This window comes from Centroberyx gerrardi, chromosome 9, assembly GCF_048128805.1.
Source record: "Centroberyx gerrardi isolate f3 chromosome 9, fCenGer3.hap1.cur.20231027, whole genome shotgun sequence".
NCBI lineage: Eukaryota > Metazoa > Chordata > Actinopteri > Beryciformes > Berycidae > Centroberyx > Centroberyx gerrardi.
Genome location: NC_136005.1, coordinates 704,514 through 721,318, shown reverse-complemented (window position 1 = coordinate 721,318; position 16,805 = coordinate 704,514). Strand labels below are relative to the sequence as shown.

Genomic DNA, 16,805 nt, shown 5'->3' with positions numbered 1-16,805 from the left:
AGACGGGTCAGACAGACGGGTCAGACAGACAGTCAGACAGACGGGTCAGACAGACAGGTCAGACGGGTCAGACAGACGGGTCAGACAGACAGACGGGTCAGACAGACAGTCAGACAGACAGGTCAGACAGACAGTCAGACAGACGGGTCAGACAGACAGGCCAGACAGACAGTCAGACAGACGGGTCAGACAGACGGGTCAGACAGACAGTCAGGTCAGACAGACGGGTCAGACAGACGGGTCAGACAGACGGGTCAGACAGACAGGTCAGACAGACAGGTCAGACAGGTCAGACAGACAGGTCAGACGGGTCAGACAGACAGGTCAGACAGACAGTCAGACAGACAGGTCAGACAGACAGTCAGACAGACGGGTCAGACAGGTCAGACAGACAGGTCAGACGGGTCAGACAGACAGGTCAGACAGACAGTCAGACAGACGGGTCAGACAGACGAGTCAGACAGACAGTCAGGTCAGACAGACAGGTCAGACAGACAGGTCAGACAGACGGGTCAGACAGACGGGTCAGACAGACGGGTCAGACAGACAGTCAGACAGACAGGTCAGACAGACAGTCAGACAGACGGGTCAGACAGACAGTCAGGTCAGACAGACGGGTCAGACAGACAGGTCAGACAGACGGGTCAGACAGACAGGTCAGACAGACAGGTCAGACAGACGGGTCAGACAGACGGGTCAGACAGACAGGTCAGACAGACAGGTCAGACAGACAGGTCAGACAGGTCAGACAGACAGGTCAGACAGACAGGTCAGTCAGACAGACAGTCAGGTCAGACAGACGGGTCAGACAGACAGGTCAGACAGACAGGTCAGACAGACAGGTCAGACAGACAGTCAGGTCAGACAGACAGTCAGGTCAGACAGACGGGTCAGACAGACAGTCAGGTCAGACAGACAGGTCAGACAGACAGTCAGGTCAGACAGACAGTCAGGTCAGACAGACAGGTCAGACAGACAGTCAGGTCAGACAGACAGACAGTCAGACAGACGGGTCAGACAGACGGGTCAGACAGACAGGTCAGACAGACAGGTCAGACAGACAGACAGACAGACAGGTCAGACAGACAGACAGTATTCTGAGGGACTGACACCTGACGTTTACCGCTGATGTTTTAGATCAAACTATAAACATCTGGAGGTGACGTCACCTCGTCTGTGATTGGCCGATTATCCACCAAGAAGAAAAACAACTGACTGCTGGATGAGAAGAACTTCTGATGTCTGATTTAAACAGAGTTAGTTAAATGTTTCAGGTTAAAGAGTTTCAACGTTTTAAAGAGGATGAAGACAAAACGAGGACCGGCTGAGGAACCTGGACCTGCTGACCGGACTGGGACTGGACTGGGACCGGACTGGGACCTGACTGGGACCTGCTGACCTGACTGGGACTGGGACCAGACTGGGACCTGCTGACCTGACTGGGACTGGACTGGGACCGGACTGGGACCTGCTGACCTGACTGGGACTGGACTGGGACCGGACTGGGACCGGACTGGGACCTGCTGACCTGACTGGGACTGGACTGGGACCAGACTGGGACCTGCTGACCTGACTGGGACCGGACTGGGACCGGACTGGGACCTGCTGACCTGACTGGGACCGGACTGGGACTGGACTGGGACCTGCTGACCTGACTGGGACTGGACTGGACTGGGACCGGACTGGGACCTGACTGGGACCTGACTGGGACTTGATTAAACTAATTTCCTAGTCACCAAGTCGCTGGAATTCAAGTGAAACCGCGTCAGTTTCCCGCCTCGCTGCTCGGTAAACCTGCTTGGCGGATCATGGCGGACCTTCCTGAATCACGAGTCTACCGGTAAATAACGGAGACTCCGAGCGGCTCTGGTCCGATCCGGTTTAAACCGTCAGATTGTTCCCGCGGCTCCTCCGCTCATCACGCGGTGACGTCAACGTTATTTTGGTGGAAGACTGAAGCAGCACGAGAAACAGTTTGATAACTTTTTATTAAAACCTGGTGGCCTGGTGGTTTCTATAGAAGCCGAATTTACCGCCAGTCCCTCCGGACTGAGCCGAGGTCCGGCCGGTCCTGGACCAGCTGTCTGTTGCTGACGGACTTCGTGTCTCCACACAGGAGGACGGGTATCGGGACTAGCTACTGACCTGCGCAGCCTCTGGATCTTCTCCTGGTATTTGTTGTAATACGGATTCTCCTCCAGATCCGGGTCTTTCCGAACAGAAAAGGCCCTGAACTGCGCCGGGACCAGGCCCGGGATCAGCGGCCTGATGCCGGTGGCCCTGACCGCTAACATCCCCCGGTACAAACACGACATCTGGACCACGGCCGCCGCCATCTTCCCATCGCTCCCGTCCCACATCTATAATGGTCCGGCTCGCTCCGGGGTTTAGAAAGCCGTTCCGCGGGCAGGAAGCTGGCTTACTGCGGAAAATGTACTATCAAATTCTGCATTGTCATTTATAAAAAATAAACGGAGCAGACTAAAGGGTCTTGAAATAACTCTGTGGCATTTATTATATTCATAACCTTGTTTGACCTTTTCCTGTTTGAGTGAATTCAAGTAAATAACCAGCTCTCTTTTATAAACAACCAGTAAGGTGCTAATGCATTTACATTTATGATTAAAAAATCCCTGACGTTGTTCAAAATCAGAGTATATTAAAAAAAATTCTAACGATTACAATTGTAATTTTACGGGTTTTTTTACCATTAGATGTCAGCAAACCCACAACAGTGGTCAAGAGCAGCGGTTCTCACCGTGGGGTCCGGGGACCACCAGGGGTCCTTAAGGGGGTTCCAGGGGGTCTCCAGCAAACTGATGAATTATTAAACTTCAGCATCATTTCATTACAAGAAATTAACACAGAGAAAGCAGCAGAATGACTTCTGATCAGTTTCTCTGTTATCTCTCTACCTGCAACACAGTCATGGAAATCTGGACTAAATCATATATAACAAATATGCTGTCAGATTTGGGTCTGAGAGGCAAAATCTCATTAAATAGGGGTCTGTGGCTCTAATGTGGACTGAATTCGGGTCCTGGATATGAAAAAGGTTGAGAATCACAGGTCTAGAGCAGTGACTGTCAACCTTTTTCATATCCAGGACCCTAATCTAGTCCACATTAGAGCCACAGACCCCTATTTAATGAGATTTTGTCTCTCAGACCCAAATCTGAGAATATTTTTATTGTCAGATGATTTAGTCCAGAACTCCCTGACTGTCTGTGTTGCAGGTAGAGAGAGAACAGAGAAACTGATCAGAAGTCATTCTGCTGCATTCTCTAACTGTGTTCACTTCTTGTAAATGAAATAATGCTGAAGTTTAATAATTCATCAGTTTGCTGGGGACCCCCTGGAACCCCCTCAAGGACCCCTGGTGGTCCCCAGACCCCACGTTGAGAACCACTGGTCTGAGGTTTAGTTACTCTTTAACTCTGAGTCTGAGTCTGTTACCTGGGTTCAAACTGGAGTGAACAGCTGGACCGTTAGCTGTCACTAGCTGGCAGTCACATGGCCTGATTCACATTTCTTTACATTGAGATGTGACTCGTGCTGCTCAAGTTTGCAACAAGTTTATCAGACTTGTGTTTGTCCTGGGAAATGAACTCAAGTAAAAAACAAGTAAATGTATCACAAGTTTTCAGCTGTCTTGTTTTTATCAGAGTATCAGTTTACACGTCTGTATTTTCTGTCTGACTTCAGATGTGTGAATATTTTCTGAGTGAAAATTTCAACATACAAGTTCACATTTATTCTACAAGTTCTCACATCAAGTCACAGTGACTGAGGGGAAAAAAGGAATGCGAAATCCACATCCGGCTTTACTGAGAGCAGCAGCTCCTGTCTGAGGTCCAGCAGAAACCAACTCTGTTCAGAAAGCAGGACTCATGACCTGCAGCTGTGTGTCGGCTGATAATGAAACAGCAGCAGAGTCTGAAGGTTTGGAAACTGATTTAAAAATATCTGTAATCGTGGAGCATGAAGATAAAACTCATGGTCATATTTGTGTATTTTGATATGTGGTTTTATCTGAGTTACATTGAGCTGCTTATGATTTACTGCAAAGTCCTGAATGACCAACGAACGTTCTGCTGCCTCGACACTTTGAAATGTGTACGAAGTGTTCAGTCTGTCCGGTTACACTTCTAGTTGCTTCCATGGAGTTTATATCCTGCCTCCATAATGTTAAGAGTTTCCTAGTAAGTGCTGGTTCACCTCAAAATGGCCGCCGCTGCGACCATCCTGACCGTTGATTTGAACGGGAAACCTTTCTATCCGTTCAACTCCGTCCAGCCAGTCCTCAAGTATCAGAAATGTTTTGAGGACTCAGATTCAATACGAGCAGAAAAGAAAAGGTTAAAGCTGCTTTATGTGGCTTTTCTGCAACAGCAGCGATACGATTCTTTATTTAAAAGTTAAATTTTATTGGAATAAACATGAAGCTGTTCTGCAGCCGGAGACATTTCTGCTGTTCAGGAAAACACAAAGCTGGGACTCGTGTTTGGAAGAAAATATGGAAAGACACTTTAGATTTAGAATCTTTAAAAACCTCTAGATGTTCAGTCCAGATCCAGATCCAGATCCAGATCCAGATCCAGGAACAGGACTAACTCTGAAGTGAACATCGAGCCCACAGACTCCGAGGTGAGGAGCTGCTGCTTCTGATTGAGGAATCTCTTTTCAACTTTTCATTCAGTTGACTTCGATTGTATTTTTATTAGTTTTGGTCATGAAAGTACAGATCAGATGTTCCAGCACAGGGAGGCGGACTGCTTCAGGATCTGCTTCAGGATCAGTGAAGTCTCATCGAGTCCTTCATGTCTCCATCATGTGACCCGCCTGTCCGAACAGAGTCAGAGCTGCAGAGCGTCGAACACTCAGCAGTTGGTTTCTTTCATTTTAAATGAACATTTGGAAAATCAGAAAATTGGGTGCAATATTCTAAAATATCATTTTTTTCCTCTGAAAACTAAATAATAGAAAATTGGGGTCAGAATGAAGGAGGGCTTGGTCATTTTTTCAATTTTCTAATTTTGTTACACGATCAGAAAATTATAAAAATGGAAAAATTAGAAAAACAAATCTAAGATCCCAATTTTCTATTTATCTGAGGCAAAAAAAAAAATATATTTTAGATTACAATTTTCAGATTTTTCAAATGTTCGTTTAAAATGAAGATGTTGAACTGATGAGTATTACACTGAGACGGGAGGGAAAGTCACCCAGCTGGAGAGGAAGACGAGTTTCAACACTTTTCATTCCAGTTCAGTGAACTCTGTCATGTCTGACCTCTGACCTCTGACCTGCACACTTCACTCCTCAGGCTGAGAGCTGCACCAGACTCTGGATCTGCCTTTATTCCTGAGTTAATTATTCTGTGTATTTGCCCTCAGAGTTGTATTCTTTCCTCTTTATATCCTGTTCAGTTTCTACTCATTTCTATTTGCTTTGCTTCATTCTCTCCTTTCTGTTGGAGCCATGCTGTATAAAGGAGGCTGAAGCCCAGTTGTGTTTCTACTGGTTTTTATTCCTCTTGCTCCTGTCAGGTGGTACAGAGTAGACACACGGCATTTGGCACAATGGTAGCTGTCGCTCGCCCGACCGGCCACACGGTGGCGCTACAGTTAAAGGTTTCACCCGGGAGCTGCGGCTCCCGCACCGTCCTGCAAAACCACTTCAAAGAGCCGCTGACCGATGAAAATGTAGGAATGAAATGATGATACAGTATGAAAGAAGCAGGGCATGATGGGAGAACAAAACAACTCACATTAACATTTACACGACTTTTTCCTGCCCGCTGGGAAAAAGACTCAAGTAACAATTAGAGAAAAAATACAAAATTAAAATAGCGGTAACAAACTGAACTCTCTCTACTTGTGTCCCTTGCTGGTCTTGAAGGAAACCTGCAGGACTTTGTCTCCTAGCCGGTAGCCGTTGAGGCTGGCGATGGCCATGGCGGCTTCCTCGTAGTTGGTCATGGTGACGAAGCCGAAGCCTTTGCACTTGTTGGTGTTGAAGTCTCGGATCACCTTGACGTTGGCGACGGCGCCGAACGGCCCGAACATCTGCCACAGGAAGCCCTCGTCGGCGTCCTGGCCCAGGTTGTAGATGAAGATGCACCAACCGGCCGACGAGCCGCCCGGGACTCCGCCCACTCCGCCCATGTGGTCCACGCTCATCGGAGAGAACCTGAGGAGACGGGAGACGGGCGGTGAGTATTCTGCAAAGAACAGGAAGGAGGAAACGTACCCAGAAGGCTTTGCACAAAGAACAAAGAAACAGACTCTACAGAATAAATTGAACAAGAAGCTGAGCTGAAACCTCCAGTCATCTGGAGCGAGGCGATACGGCCAATAATATTATCACCATGTGTTTTTTCATATTGATCGATATCGATAATAATCACAATACACATGAGGAAGTAGGAACTACAACAGCATGACAGCTCTTCTATCCTGCTACTCTCCTGCATATCTGCACATATTTCTCTTGAACCGTTTCATTGGTGCAGTGATTTGATGTGTTGCTGGGCAGATTTGTGCCGCATCACTAACGAGTCTCTTTTAAATTTGTGATGTAAGCCGTATCGATCATTATTAATCATCACAAGAAGAGAATCGCCTCCGATCCTTTTAGGAACTTTTATTTTTAAAGATGTTTTTTAGTTTTCTGGCGTTATCAGACGGATGTAAGTAAAGTCACGTGACGGCGGTCCCGGGGTCACGCGGTTCGACTCGGCGGGGGCGGGCCTACCTGAACCTCTGGGCCTGGTGATGGACGGGTCCTCCGAAGCGTCGTGATTGGTTGTGGTAGAGCTGCGACAGCACCTGGGAGTTCTTGGCCTGGTTGGGGTTGGCGGCGAACTTGACCGTGATCGGCTCGGAGGCGCCGGGCGGCTTGTGTCCGTTCAGGTCTTTGATGGCGTCCTCGGCCTCCGCCCTCTTGTCGAACCGGATGAAGGCCACGCCCCTCGATAGACCTGAACAGCCAACGACAGACGAGTTAGTTAGAACGGGAATCGTCACTTTGGACTCTGAGCTGCGACTCCTGATGCAACACCGGTCTGACTTCACTGCTTTCTGATTTTAACTTTTCCACTGACGGCCCATCAGAAGCTGATGGGTGACATCACTCGCTGCTCCATCTGGTTTACAGACTGTGGGCGACACCAACTGGTCAGACTGGTTCTGCTGGTTTACAGGTTTGATCCAACCAGGAAGGAAAGGCTGAAAGTCTTCACTACACTGAAACACAGCTGACAGATTCTCTTCACTGATATCTGCCTCTCTACAACGCTCACAGCTGATAAAGAGTGTGTGTGTGTGTGTGTGTGTGTGTGTGTGTACCGGAGGCTTGGTCCACCAGGACTCTGGAGTTGATGATGCGTCCGTAGCGAGTGAACATCTCCTCCAGCTCCTGCTGGCTCATGGTCTTCGGCAGCCCGCTGATGTACAGGTTGGCGTCTTTAATCGTGTCGGAGCTCGGCCGCGCGAACGAAACCTGCGGAGTCAGCAGGCGGTCAGAGCGCTGCACGGGACGCCGTCACCACGGTGACCACGGTGACCACGGCGACACCAAACATACAGAGCACCAAAATACAGTGACAAGTTCTACTGACAACAATTCTTAAAGAAAACAAAAAAATAAATTAAAAAAACATGAAAATATTTGTGTAAATATTAAAATAAAAATCTTAAAAACAACCACCGTCATCCAGGGATTGTCACAATAAAACAAAAATGAAGGAAAAAAATGAAGAAAGAAAAAAAAAACAGTTTCATGTAAACGGTTTGGAAACCAGAAGTGAGCGCACGGCGCCGCAGGAGCGCCCGGCTCGCCACATTCTGTCAGTTATTTCAAAATGCTTTTACTCAGGATTTTCAGCCTGTGTTCTACGCAAAGCAACCTGATCCATTAAGGAGAAAACAAACATTAAGGAACGTATGTGAATGTATAAATTAAAATAACAGAGAAACTGAGTTTGCAGAAGAGTTCAGCTCTCTCCAGTCTGGCAGTTCAGCAACAGATTCAGCTCAATATGTTTTCTTTAATCGTTTCTCAGCTGTCACATGCAGACTGTACTAGTCCTCAACAATGATTTCCTTTCAAACCGCTTTTTGTCTTTCTTGCCAACAAAGCCGCCCGGCGCCCTGCAGCGGGTCTGAACCGGACTCTGTCGGACCCTGAAGCGCAGGTCGGGGTCTGTGGTTCGGTTACGGACCACAGAGTTCAGTTCTTGAAATCTCAGGGAAAATGTAAATCATCGCCTTCCCGTCAGTTTGGGAAAATACAGAATGTGAAGTGAGTTTTTCCCACAGAACCTGAACGGATAGAACGGTCTTTCCCATTCAAATCAACGGCCTGGACGGTCGGAGCGGCGGCCATTTTGATGTGAACTGCTGGACTAGCTTCTGTATAAAGCGACTCACAGCAAGTCACTGAGCTGAGAGGTTTTACAGCAAGAACCAAAGCAGAGGAAACTGACATTCAGCTGAATGAAGTTTCCCTCTGCCTCCACCAGGAGGAGCTCTGCCTCCACCTGGTGGAGCTCTGCCTCCACCAGGTGGAGCTCTGCCTCCACCTGGTGGAGCTCTGCCTCCACCTGCGTGTCGCTCTGTCTCCACCAGGTGGAGCTCTGCCTCCACCTGGTGGAGCTCTGTCTCCACCTGCGTGTCGCTCTGTCTCCACCAGGTGGAGCTCTGCCTCCACCTGGTGGAGCTCTGTCTCCACCTGCGTGTCGCTCTGTCTCCACCAGGTGGAGCTCTGTCTCCACCTGCCGTGTCGTTCTGCCTCCACCTGGTGGAGCTCTGTCTCCACCAGGTGGAGCTCTGCCTCCACCTGGTGGAGCTCTGTCTCCACCTGCGTGTCGCTCTGTCTCCACCAGGTGGAGCTCTGTCTCCACCTGCCGTGTCGTTCTGCCTCCACCAGGTGGAGCTCTGTCTCCACCTGCGTGTCGCTCTGTCTCCACCAGGTGGAGCTCTGTCTCCACCTGCCGTGTCGTTCTGCCTCCACCAGGTGGAGCTCTGCCTCCACCTGGTGGAGCTCTGTCTCCACCTGCCGTGTCACTCTGTCTCCACCTGCCGTGTCACTCTGTCTCCACCAGGTGGAGCTCTGTCTCCACCTGCGTGTCGCTGTCACCTGCTGCTGCGTCTCTAAGTCGGTCAACAGGTTTCACATCTGTGCAGTTAGAAGTGTTTATAGTTCATCTGTTTCAGCTGATGTCTGTTAGCTGTGTGAAGTTAGCAAATGCTAAGTTTTCTTCTACACTAAAGGTAGGCTAAGCTACATTAGCTTATAGCTTTTAAGGAGCTATATTAAATTAAGTTGATGATGATTAGCAGCTGGTTTGCCAATATGCTGATTTTGACGAGAAGAGCTAGAGAGAGAAACACAATAATAAGTAATGATGAGCACAATCTTCCTTGTGTGGCCATTTAGCCCAAATGAAGCAGAGGGGCCTCATCCTTCAGCAAACTGGACTTCTGTCACTTGAATTTTATACTTTCACATTAAATCTACACATTTCTCTTAGAGTGTTTTGCATAGAACTCAGACAGAAATCCTGAATAAATGCATTGTGAAATAAGTTGTACTTATAACAAAATGTGTAAAGTGAGTGTGAGCCGTCCTGCAGGGCGCTGTGTGCAGAGGAAGAAGCAGGCAGACGCCTCGCTCAGTCTGACACACGGCTGGTTAGAAGCAGATAGAAACAGGAGCTTCGGTATAAATGTGTGCCGAAGGTAAGAGTCCCGAGCCCGGCCCATAATACTCATATTTATCAAGTCAGAAAGGAACTCGGTAAACCAAAACATTACAGGATTATTTTAAATAAACATGTTTCAAAAATACCTTCATCTGGAGGCAAACAGACACTTTGCAGGAGAGAGAACATAGCACATCTATCAGTTGAGACAGGAAAATAAAAAAGCACCTTTTTGCACATTACCTTGATAGTTTTAGACTGTAGCCTCAGGCCATTGAGCGTACTGATAGCCCTCTCTGCATCACTAGGGTTAACAAAGTTAACAAAGCCGTAACCTAAACTGTGGCCTAGAGAAACACAAAGGAAAACAACTAAATAAAAGAACAAAGTGTCCGGTTCGGTTCGCAGCCTGGACACCGGCTCACCGACATCTGGAGGTTAACATGCAGCATCAGAGACAGCAGGGAAAAGAACAAAGTAAAGGCAGAAAAACTCAAAACAGCTTCAGTATTACAGCTTTACACTCATTATTACACAGCAACAGGCAAACAACATTTTAAAAGTTTGTCAGAATCCGTTAAAACTAGGGTTGGGTACCGAAACCGGTGCCACTCAGCACCGGTTCTCACCTGGCCGGTTCCTACCGGACCGAACAGCGTCGCAGATTCCAGAGCCTGAGCTGATTGAAATCTCCGCCCCCACGCCGCCGCCGCACGGTCACTAACGCTACGTTTGGAGAACACCGCTTGAACCCCCCCCCCCCCCCCCCCCCCGTGTTCCTCTGGTGACGCGCCGCCGCTCTCCTCTCCCGTGAGACTCGCCTTCCAACTTTGGGTCGAAAGCCAAACAGCAGCGCCGCTCGTCAGTGTCACATTTTTTAGCCAATCAGATAAAAGAAGAGGCGGGTCGTAAAAGTTTTCACTATCGATAACGTCCCGTTCTTACAAACTGTCAGTTATTTGTTCATATGTAACATGTGAAAAGTACATGAAAAGTAATTAAGGACAAATAGGTTTAGTTGATTTAAAAAAACTTTTAATAACTAGAATGTCACAATAAATAGAAAATGTTGATGATGTCAGGAGAGGAGTCTATTACAGAGAAGCAGACAGGTTGTGTTTCTGCAGAAGAACTGTTGCAGTAGAAGAGTTTGTAGAAGTCTACAAGTTTGCACTTGGTAGTTATTTATTATTAGTATTGTAACTGTTATTTACTGTTAAATTTAGGGCTGTCCCAAATACCATTTTTGGGGCTTCGAAGCTTCAGTGAGAATTACCCGCGAATATTCAAAGCTTCGACGGGGGTGGGTGGGGCCCTGTGTTTCACTGACTTTTCTGGCAAATATACATCGATGTGGGCGGAGATAATCGGCCTTTTCCGGATGTGTTTGGACCCTGTGTGCAGGTGCACGGAGATTCCCGGTGAGTGTTCAGTGATATCTGGTAATTTGCGACAGTATACGGGAGTGAGCTGACATTTAACGAGGCGTGTGCAGTGACAGAAATCTCCGGTACACAAAAGTTGTGCGTTCTCTGGGAATTACGGACGTGTGGCGGCCCGGATATCTCCTGGCACGTCCAGACGTGTCCGGATACAGAGCGTCTCCGCACACGTGTACAGAGATGTACAGGATGGAAACGGAACTTTTCGTCCAATTAATTCAAAATACAAAAAAAAAAACGCAGCATTCGAATACTGATTTGGACATCGTTACCATGGCAACGGTAGAAGCTTCGAAGCATTCGGGTCAGCCCTAGTTAAATTGTTATAGTTGACTTAGGTTTTATTTATTATAGAAATTTGCTAAGTGTTTTGTATTATTTATAAATATAATTTCAACAGTTAAGAGTTAATATATTGTTACATTTCTTTGCAATAAAGACGTTCTTTAATGTTGTTGTTTGTGCTTTATATTAAAGGTTTCAGTTCAGGCAGCGATGCGTTTTAAAGTATGGTTTTAGCACCGGTATCAGAAAATATCTAAACGATACCCATCCCTAGTTAAAACTGAGAAAAAAAATATCAAATCAAATATCAATTGTCATTAAATAGCAATTATGAAAAAAATATAACTTATTAAAAGATTGGCTTTTGTCACTATAGGTGGACTCTAGACTAAACTTCCTGATGTGATTGGCTGTTAACATTCAATAACTGCAAAAAAAAAAAAGATTAATACATCAACAGTGCAGAAAATGAAAACAGTCAACAGATTATTACACAGAAAACAAAACACATCACATCTTAAAAAGAGTAAAAAAACAAAACTCGGTTCTCATTGCTAATCACTGAGTCTGCATTTATACAAAAGAAAGAAAAAAAATCCACATTAATGAGTAAAAAAACAAAATCATTTGAGCAAACATGGAGTCAGATACAGAAGTTAGCTGCTGCAGTGACATCACAGCTCAGAAAACCGCAAAAAAAATTATTTAAAATTCATATAACAGGTAGGCGAAAAAATTTTTTATATATAGTCAGAGGAAGATTTAAAAAAAAAAAAATCCCAACAAGTGCAGCAGCAGACAGAGGGAGTACTACCACTAGCAGTAGTACCGAGTACACAGGTTAGTACTAGTCAGCGGTACTGGCACATCAGTACTGCAGTATTCCTACCTGCCACTTTGTCCCGGATGAGTTTGGCCGACTCGACGTCTCCGATGCTGCTGAACAGGCTGCGCAGCTCCTCCTGGCTCATGTTCTGCGGCAGGTAGTTCACGATCAGGTTGGTCTTGGCGTCTTCCGCCTCGTCGGACATGTGGTCGTCGTACCCGTTATCGTAAACCTCCGACTGGAACGTGAGAAACGCCAGGTTAGTTAAATCCCTTCTGGAAACACTTTTATACAAAGGCTTTTATGTGAATCGCTCCCTATAAAGTCGTATCTCCATTTTACTTTGCATTTCAGAATTGTGTTTCAGGTTTTATTACTTGAACTGACAAAAAAAGTCAAAGTCACAGATCCTGCTTTTCTCCGTTCACCAGGCCAAGACGAGTCTGGTTCAAGTTTGAACCGTTCATGCAACGTTTTTTCATCGCCGTTTGAACTGATCAAGGGAATTGATCGTCAATTATAATTTATGACCGTGCAGCCCTACATTTACCCTAATATTCACTACCAGTCAACTACCAGTCCACAGTCTGGACTCCTGACTGAATGTTCTGTCTCATTCTCTTAAAGCATTCTGATCTAAAGGCTTCTGCTTAAATGCTTGAAATGAGTTTCTTAGACAAATATAAATAGTGAAGTTGATCCTATGTATGAATTTCTTTCCAAAGCCTTTGCCTTTCCATCAAGGCAAAGAATCTAAAATATAAGATAGTTTGGATTTGTTTAACACTTTTTTGGTCGCTGCATAATTCCATTTGTGTTATTTCATAGTTTTGATGTTTTTACTGTTATTCTAAAATGTGGAAAATAATAAAAACAAATAAAATGTGTTGTGTCCAAACTACTGTATATCTATTTTGTCCGTATATCCGAAGCCTGTCCTCTGCCTCAAAATAAAGAGAAAGGCGGTGTGTCCAGTCGTCTGCCTGGTAGTGTCAGAAGCAGCAGAAGTGAAGCGTCACCTTGATGCTGGCAGCTTTGTTCCCATGCTGCTCCCTGCTGTCGCTCTGTGAAGTCTGGACCTCACACACCTGAAACACACACACACACACACACACACACACTGCTGATACAGGACGGTGCACTTCATTCACATCATGGAAACACCAGTCAGTGCAGACATGTAACCTGATTATTAAAATAAAAAAACAAAACACTATAAAATAAAATTAAAAAAATGTTTTGTTTGTTTTTACCTCTGATTCATTGCTATTATGTCTATTTTTTTAGTTTAGTTTGAGTTTATTTATATCAGGGACCATGTAAAAAATAACTTAATCTCAAACAAAGAGAGAAGATGCTTTGTACCAGATTTAGCTGCTAGCTAATTTCCATCTGTAGTCCCGTAGTAGTTTTCTTGTTTCTTTCTTTTTTTCACATGTATAGTTGTAGATTTGTACGCATGTGTGTATATTTGTGTATTTCTGTTTATATGTGCATTTCTTTGTATGCATGTACATGTGTGTTTGTCTGATAAGAATCGCAGTTTAAATCAATACTGTTCAGCCCTGAGTCGGAGGCTTGTACATGTTGAGCCGGGGTTCGATTCCCACAGAGGGAATGGAACCCCCAACCCGCCTTGCTCTGAGGTATTTGGACTCAAAGCAACTTACCTTGAGGTATCTGATGTGGCCTCGTCTGACAGCCATGGAGAAGATTCAGATGATCAGTCTGGAAGAGAAGCAGGAAGATCAGTAACTGAGACGCTGCCGGAGGGCCTGATGCTGTTGAGCTGATTCTGTCATGGTCCAGTATAGAGACAGTAGAGAGGATCTGGCAGGTGAATCTCTTATTAGAATAGTGCTGAACGTCATTAACTAGCATTGATAGGTTAGGATCCTCGCTTCAGTTCGACACACATTCAATACCACAAACAGCACTTTAGTTCAATAAAACTAAAACTTCTGTTGGAAGAACAGTCGTCTGGCAGCGAGAGCAAATTAAAACACATTAGATTTTATTGAAATAAAGCGCAGCTCTGTGGGTCACCGACAGGACGAACATCAGAGCAGACCCTGCCGGTTCCTAAAAAGTCTTCAGTGATGTTTAACGACGTGTGGACCTCCGATAAACCAGGCAGATTTAAACTGACATGTTTTTGAACGGAGTTCGGCGTGACGTTCTCTCCACAAAAGACATAACTGACTGTATCGAGGCTGATTAACTGGAACCAAACTAGCTATTTGTTGTGTGACAGTTTGGGCCAGAAAGAACAACAGGAACTGGGGCTAACCAGCATTTAACGCTCACTAGAAATAAACTAGAAGTAAACGAAATGCATTCAGGTGTCCTCATTGTCTTAGCTAGCTAGTGCCTGGGTTTAAAATGATGAATAATTATTAGGTATGGAGCTGGTAAGTGGCTTGGTGGATTATCAATGGGACGAACTTACCAGCAGAAACTTCGTAAAACGTCTTAGGTCGTGTTTAACGAGGTGAGCAACTTAAAGCGAGGCTGAATTAAAACTGGCAGATTTTTGAATGGAGTTCGGCGGGACGCTCTCTCCATACAGACACGACGGACAGTATCGGAACTGATGAAATGCAAATAAACTGCAGTTATTACTTGTGTGACAATGAGCTTCAGACCAGTTTAGGCCACAGAGCGAACAGCAGGAATCTCGGCTAACAAACATTTAACCTAAACAGTAAACTGAAATGGATCCAAACGCGTCACTTTGTTAGCTAGCTAGCTAACGTATGTATCACATTGGCCATGTTACGGTTATCTAGCGTTAACCGGTTTTAAAATGATTAAAACGGTTAGTTGGTAGCTACTTGGTTAAAAAGCACTAATGTGAACCAACAAGAGGGCTAAACCCGTGTTGTTTGTGGCCGCGTGTTTAGCACGGTACGGCAAAGAAAGAGGCTAACTAAGTAGCTTAGCTTTGTGTGACGACCGGGTGGAGCGACGCAGCTAGCGCAGTAAGCTTACGTTAGCTAACCAAAGCCATATTATAATATTTCTTACCTTCCACTTCGATTAATAGGTACAATTTATAGAAACTCGTATAACAATATGGAATATAAAGATTCTGTAGCTAATCGAACAAGCTAAGCACCGTACCTTTTAAGTTTGTCCCGGGTCAGACCAGGTTAGCCGTGCTCTGTCCCAAACACAGGAAGCTAGCTAGTTGCAGCTTTGGCGGCAAATGTTTGCTTCCGGGTTTCTTCTGCTTCACTAGTAAGACGGTTGCTTTACCGCCACCTACTGAACTGGAGTGTGAACTGAGGCTGTTCAATGTATAAAAATCCCCCTTTCCTCCGCTGCGTGGAGCTTCTGAAGCCTCCGGACTGAGAGTTTACATGTTAACATGATGAAGTCCTAACCCTGCAGTAACAAACCCCTTCATTTTATCCCTGAAATGTCATTAATTTCTTCATTAAATTAATTATTCATTAAAAATAACATAGCTTTTAAAAAAGTAAGGTTATAGGTTTTTAAGGGATTTATTAATGGGTTGGTTCGTGCAGACACTAGTAATGAAGGGAGTTTTCATGCCTTTTGTGCAGGTTTACAGGTTATTAATGAGTTATTAATGAAAAGTTCCCAAATCCCCAAATTCTTCATTAAATTAGAAAGTAAGGAGTCAAAATTAAGGGGTTTTTAAAAGTAGAGAGTAGAGTCCGTCCCATGGGAGGAAGCAGGAGCAGCTCAGGATGGCATTAGGTTAAAGGTCGTGGTGAACTCAGCTGTTTTGTGGCAGCGTGTGATGTCACTCAGGATGTCTCATCACATAAAGAATATCAGAGTAGGACCGTTTTTAAGTTTCTTTTTTCAACTTTGAACCAAACAAGAACCGTCAATTAACTGAGGGAAAAATTTTGTTTTGTTTATTTTTTTTTTACACAGAACTGGCCTTGACCTGCAGACACAGGCTGCAGTTAAAGTGTCTGTTTATTTTTTTATGGAAACAGGATTAATAAATAGCAGCAGTGTAAAAATCCTCAATAACTCAAATCCTTTACTTAAGTAAAAGTAGCAATACTAATACTAATACTAATAGAAGTAAAAGTCCTGCATTCAAAAGTTTACTTCAGTAAAAGTGTAGAAGTATCAGCAGTAAAATGAACTGAAGTATGAAAAGTAAAAGTCGTCATTCTGTCAGAGAGTTAAATTATTGAAGCATGAACCTGTCAGAAGTATTTTAATGTTGTCAGTCTAACTGCTCCAGATACTGTTGGAGTTTAAACTCTAACAATGCAACATGTTTTATGATCTTATCGTATGTTTTGTGTGTAAAACCTTATTCTGTAAAGTAACTAGTAACTCCAGCCGGCAGATAAATGTAGCGGAGGAAAAGGAGAAAGTCTCACAGAATGGAAATACTCAGTAAAGATCCAGAACCTCAAACCTGCACTGAAGTACAGAACATGAGTAAATGGACTGAGGTACTTTCCACTCCTGATAGGTAGAATCCAGTAGAGTTCAGGTCTGGATCCTCCAGGTCTCTACTAACTGAAAGGTGAATTACCGCCACCTGCCGGGC

General features: G+C 45.1%; 2 protein-coding genes across 2 annotated transcripts in view; both read right to left on the bottom strand.

Moving 5' to 3' along the window:
- The window catches only part of atpaf1 (ATP synthase mitochondrial F1 complex assembly factor 1), a 17,175-nt gene extending 14,815 nt beyond the window's left edge, over positions 1-2,360 (bottom strand). Inside the window, exon 1 of the mRNA XM_078285817.1 lies at positions 2,146-2,360. Within this exon, the coding sequence (XP_078141943.1) occupies positions 2,146-2,360 (215 nt within the window). The remainder of the gene's footprint in view (positions 1-2,145) is intronic.
- Positions 2,361-5,509: 3,149 nt separating this feature from the next.
- Positions 5,510-15,443, bottom strand: LOC139911892 (ELAV-like protein 1). Its single transcript, XM_071899499.2, has 8 exons — positions 15,383-15,443; positions 13,930-13,987; positions 13,279-13,347; positions 12,323-12,497; positions 9,950-10,053; positions 7,350-7,503; positions 6,757-6,982; positions 5,510-6,192 (listed from the first exon to the last, which is right to left on the bottom strand). Exons 2-8 carry the CDS (start codon positions 13,963-13,965, stop codon positions 5,874-5,876), a joined length of 1,083 nt encoding a protein of 360 aa, XP_071755600.1. The 5' UTR covers positions 13,966-13,987; positions 15,383-15,443; the 3' UTR covers positions 5,510-5,873.
- Positions 15,444-16,805: the final 1,362 nt, after the last annotated feature.

Bases quoted from the DNA above. Each gene is read 5' to 3' on its own strand.
- LOC139911892 (XM_071899499.2), bottom strand. From the start codon at position 13,965: ATGGCTGTCAGACGAGGCCACATCAGATACCTCAAG. The intron at 7,504-9,949 runs GTAATGTGCAAA...CTGACTCCGCAG, and splicing joins TACAGTCTAAAACTATCAAG to GTTTCGTTCGCGCGGCCGAG. The intron at 6,193-6,756 runs GTAGGCCCGCCC...CCGTCTCCTCAG, and splicing joins CACCAGGCCCAGAGGTTCAG to GTTCTCTCCGATGAGCGTGG.